At 39.7% G+C, this 5,328-nt stretch overlaps 1 protein-coding gene across 1 annotated transcript; it reads left to right on the forward strand.

The window, feature by feature from the left end:
- The first annotated feature begins 260 nt into the window (after nt 1-260).
- On the forward strand, nt 261-5,328 carry LOC142193866 (retinol dehydrogenase 16-like). Its single transcript, XM_075262879.1, has 4 exons — nt 261-573; nt 3,093-3,351; nt 3,897-4,060; nt 5,114-5,328. Exons 1-4 carry the CDS (start codon nt 261-263, stop codon nt 5,326-5,328), a joined length of 951 nt encoding a protein of 316 aa, XP_075118980.1.

Raw genomic sequence — 5,328 nt, forward strand, 5'->3', positions numbered from 1 at the left:
CTCAGCACAGTGGGTGGCTGAGGCGGTGCACCGTGACCCCCTACATTCCCCCTGTTCATAAAATGATGGCATATCTAAGCAATTTGCCATAAGTTTTTGAGATGACAGCAACCCTTTAAGAAACGTCCCACAGTCTCTTTTCCTATAATGCATTCCTGTATGTGTCATGTTTTCTGATCTGAACACAATTGATTCTTTATTATTTGATCATCCAGATCCTAATTTTCACTCATTTCCCATTTCAGTCTTTAGCCTCCATCATGTGGCTCCATCTACTGGCACTGCTGGTTTTTGTGTTCCTGTACAGATGGTACAGGTACAGCCTGACACTAGAAAATCTATCAGATAAATATGTGCTGATAACAGGGTGTGACTCAGGATTTGGGAACCAGCTGGCTAAGAAACTTGATAAACGTGGACTGAGGGTGCTGGCGACTTGTCTGACAGAGCAGGGGGCAGAGAACCTGAAGAAGGAGACCTCCAGCAGACTGCAGACCATAATCCTTGACATTGCAAATACTAATAGTGTCCAGTCTGCTGCTAAATGGGTCTCTGCTGTTGTTGGTGACAAAGGTGAGATTTCCATCAAGTTGATTTTAATTCTATAATATAAAGAAATGCCTAATGTATGTAATATTGTTAGTGATAGCACAAATGGTCTGCTATCAATGTCATCAGGTTGTCAAAGGAAGGCTCATCCTTAGGCGGCACTATTGCTATTAACCATAACATCTATGGGGCTAAAAAGTATGGTGTAAGCACAGCTCATGAGCCCCCAGCATCAAAGCATCAATCTACTGTACAAGAACTACACATGAGGTATTTCTTTCTTGTACAAGTACACCATGATGATACTATTTCTTCTTAAAATTACTCATTTATAATCCATTATTCATGTAAATACTGTAGCTACATTTTCAGCAGCCAATAAAGAGGTATTTGATTGAAGACTCATCTTTAGGATAGGACATCAATTGAAAATCTCTGGGGTTTTGATATCTGGGACCCTTGTGGATAAGCTAAAGCAGTAGCAACAATATCAAGGACAGCTACTGTATAAGTGTATGGTGCTGTGCTTAGTAAGTACTGAAGGGACTGCAGCCTCTTCAAACAGCTGATCTACCAGGGGGCCAGGCGTCAGATTCCTGATGATATTTAATTGATGTTCTATTCTAAGGATTGATCATCAATTAAGTTGCAGAGAACCCCTATAAGGCTAAAGCCCCACATAACAAACACCAGCACTTGGATTCCGTTCAAGGATCACATCCCCGAATCTGCTTGAAAGATTTTTTTTGGCAGAAACCCGACGGACCCCATTATAGTTTATCGTTTCTGTGGGTAACTGCTTTTTAAGTGGATTAGGTTTCCATTCTTCAGGTCCTCAAATGGAACCCAAGAATGGAAACCCAAGTGCAGGTGTGAACCTAGTGTTCCTGGGTTTTTGTTGTGTTTCTCTTTCCATTATTTCTTCCTTTATTAAATACATAGGGAAAAATCTTGGAATTAGCACCTAAAATGAACATACTGCATTTTCCACAGTTTTGTTGGTATTGTAAAATACACCGATTTTTTTAACTCTGCATTTTTAACAGCAACCAAAACCAATGTGTTTACCCAACATCAGGCCTAACTCTGTGTTCTATCAATCCTATTTACTCACTTGCCAAAAGGCACCATCTTTTTACCACATGGTAAAGTACTGTATGACAAAAACCTGTACATTTTACAGTCGATTGCTATGGTTGGGACACACTGGCAAGGAACTGAAGAATACTTCCAATATGAAGACATCACAAAAAGGAATACTGTCTTTAAAGGGTGTCTACCACCTCCTCTAAGCATATCCAAGTGTTACAGAGAATATTACACTGGTAAACATCATACCTCTGTTATGTACGTCACCATTGTAGATTTGTAGAAAAACAACTTTGAAGTCTTATGTAAATGAGGCAGTGGGGGCACTGGGAGCGGACCTACAGCTCCCTGGAGAAGTGTTCATGCCACTCAGACCCCTACCATCCCTGTCTTTGCCATCCCATGCAATGAGAGTTGACCCTCCTACTATTATAATATTACACCTTGCATTTGAGCAGTAAGAGCATTGCTCCAGGACTTAGACCGGCCCCCAATGCACCAACTGCCTTATTTACATAGCACTTCAAAGTTTATTTTTCCAAATTTACAAAAGTTACATATTTACTATGCATATTTTTATCCCTTAAAAGAAAAAATTGCAATTTGGCAATTATGTCCAAAAAATTATTTGGTAAGGTGTGGGGAGAAAAGAATATACTAACCAGTGTCATCAATGAGAAAAGCTACAGAAGTGATGTTCATATTAATGTATTATTATTATTATTATTATTTATTTATAATGTATGAGTTACAATTTCTAATTCATTGTCACAGTTCTTGATAATTTATAGAACAGGATAATGTCAGACTACATCATTAAAGGGGTTGTCCCATGAAGACAATCTGTATGCCTTATTAGCATATATGGATGTTATTAGACTGGGTTCATCCATGGTTTTTGGTTTGGAACCTGAGGCGGCTCTGGTCCAAAAACCAGGTAGCCACAACTGAAAGCCGATGTACTGCACCGACATCCACTCACATACTCTTCTTCGGACTAGGCCCAATGAATGGGCCTAGTCGGCAGGGAGTGTCTTCAGGCCAAATCGTGAGGAGACTCCGCCTGAAGAATGCGCATCTCGCTTTTTTTTCTGGCTCCCGGAAAAAAAGAACTGACCGGCTCCCATTGATTTCAATGGGAGCCATCTTTTTGGTCAGGATTTGGAGGCGGATACAGCCTCAAAATCCTGACCAAAAATCCCTGTGTGAACTTACCCTTAAAGGGCATCTCGTGCTCAATGTGTTAGAATGGTCAGCCAGTCTCAGGACATCCTATATACCATGGATGGTAATTCACGTAAATGTCTACTATGTAATCCTACATTTCCTGTTTGCAGGTGTGAACCATACTGATTCCAAAGTCTAATATATGTATAACAAGTATATGTACACTACGTACAGTATATAAATGCTACTTGTCTATACTTTTTCTTCCATATTTTATTTTATTTTAGGACTATGGGGCTTGGTAAATAATGCTGGGACTGGGATGCCTGGAGCACCTAATGAATGGCTATCAAGAGAGGATTTTTCAAGAGTCTTGAATGTGAATCTACTTGGTCCTATCGATGTGACTCTCAGACTTTTGCCATTAATTCGGAAATCGAAAGGCCGCATAGTTAATGTGTCAAGTATCGTAGGAAGAGTGACTATTTGTGGTGGAGGATATTGTGTTTCTAAATTTGGAGTTGAGGCATTTTCGGACAGCGTGAGGTAAGCAGTGTGAATAATACAAGTTTACAATAGCCTAGAAGAAATAGAGAATTGTAATACAATGTGCTATTACTCCAGCAGGTAACGGCCTAGTAAAAATAAACAGACATCAGGGCCCATCGGGGGCCCCTTAATATCCCGGGCCCTGTGGCAGTCACTACTGCAGCTACCCTGGTATTTACGCCTCTGCTGACATATCCCCAGAAATGTTTGTTACAAAAAATGTATTTGAGATAATTACCTAAAAAATAATCTCCCAGCCATATGGTCATCTCAAATAGACAACAAATGTACATAGTGTAAGTTACAATATAACAGCAGTGGTTCTTTGGAGACACTTTACAAATTCACAATATCACAAGGCCCCCACCACCTACCAAGACCATATAAACTATTGGTGTCTTTCTATTATCTGCCACCTTTGTACTCCCTATAGCTATACCTTTCAATAAGAACCCACTAGTACTGACACTTGGATAAAATATGTATGTCCCATTCATTGTAAATAAAAGTGAAATCACTGAAAATTTAATATATTCTTCTAGACGTGAACTGAAACCCTTTGGAGTACAAGTCTCTATTATAGAACCTGGATACTTTAATACGGGGTTGAATAATATGCAATTTATGAAGGATACTTTAAATACAATATGGAGGAATGTCCACCCAGAAATCCGCTATAGCTATGGAGAAAAGTATTTTCAAGACTGTAAGTGACAATATCTTGTACAACGCTAACTGACACTCAAGCATTTTATATAGAATAAATGTCCCTGATAGAAGATATTCCCCACGTCAGCAGATGATGGCGTATCACTAGGTTACCCCATGACAAGCTAACTGCTGGGGTCAGATCATTAGGCTAAGGCCCCATGGGACGATCCGCAGGGTTAGAGCGCTGCGGGAAAAACCGCGGTGGAAACGCACCGCAGTTCTTCCCGCAGCACTTTAAACAGAAAGTTCACTGAGTTTTCCTCTGCAGAGTTTCTGTTTCATTATCTACATTATCTACTACGCTGGTTTTGGAAATTGCAGCGTGTCCGTGCTGCGGTTTTTACCACAAAGTAGGTATGGGATTCGCATAAATCCCATCCACTTTGCAATTACTGTAAAATGCCACAATTTTTCCTGCGGAGTTTCCGACCCGTGGGGCCCCGGCCTTAAAACTGACTCTCCAGTTGTGTCTATTACTACTTTTATACCATTTAGCTTCTTTGTCTTCTTTTTGCTATAATCCCAGCAGCAGAAATCACAGCAATCTCATGTTTACAGTATTGTGCAAAAGTTTTAGGCTGGTGTGAGAAATATTTGCTGTAAAATAAGAATGCATTCACGAATAGAAGTGTTAATAGTTTATTTTTGTCGAACAAATGCAAAGTATATGAATCAAATATAAATCTATATTCAATCAATATTTGGTGTGTCCACCTTTACATTAATTAATTAATTAATTAATTAATTAATTAATTAATTAATTCTTGATACACTTGCAGCCAAGTTTTCAAAGAATTTAGCAGGGAGGTTATTCCAAACATCTTGGAGAACTAAGCGCAAATCTTCTGTGGACATAGACTTGTCCAAATCCTTCTCTCTTTTCATGTAATCCAAGACTGGATGATGATGAGATCAGGGACATCCCAAGTAGGCAATACCTTCCCCTACTATCTTATCAATGTGCCATAATGGTGAGGAAAGGACAACCTATTTAGCATCAACGCCTAAAAAATGCACTAAATTTTTTTTTTTTTGCTTTTATTTACAGATGTGTATGACTTGGAAAGAACTTTTACCTCTCTTAGTAATGCAGACCTCACACCTGTCACAGACTGCATGGAGCACGCACTCACTGCCGTGTACCCCAAAACACGCTACTCAGCAGGATGGGATGCCAAGCTTTTCTTTATTCCGCTTTCTTATGTGCCAACTGTGCTGGCCGACTACCTACTTACCTGGACTGCCCCAACTCCCGCTCATTGA

This window comes from Leptodactylus fuscus, chromosome 2 (genome assembly GCF_031893055.1).
Source record: "Leptodactylus fuscus isolate aLepFus1 chromosome 2, aLepFus1.hap2, whole genome shotgun sequence".
Classification (NCBI taxonomy): Eukaryota; Metazoa; Chordata; class Amphibia; order Anura; family Leptodactylidae; genus Leptodactylus; species Leptodactylus fuscus.

What these genes read in the sequence shown, in the direction of transcription:
- LOC142193866 (XM_075262879.1), top strand. Translation starts at nt 261, where the DNA reads ATGTGGCTCCATCTACTGGCACTGCTGGTTTTTGTGTTCCTGTACAGA. An exon ending in GCATTTTCGGACAGCGTGAG is followed by an intron (nt 3,352 to 3,896) that starts GTAAGCAGTGTG and finishes ATATTCTTCTAG; the next exon opens with ACGTGAACTGAAACCCTTTG. An exon ending in AGAAAAGTATTTTCAAGACT is followed by an intron (nt 4,061 to 5,113) that starts GTAAGTGACAAT and finishes TTTTATTTACAG; the next exon opens with ATGTGTATGACTTGGAAAGA.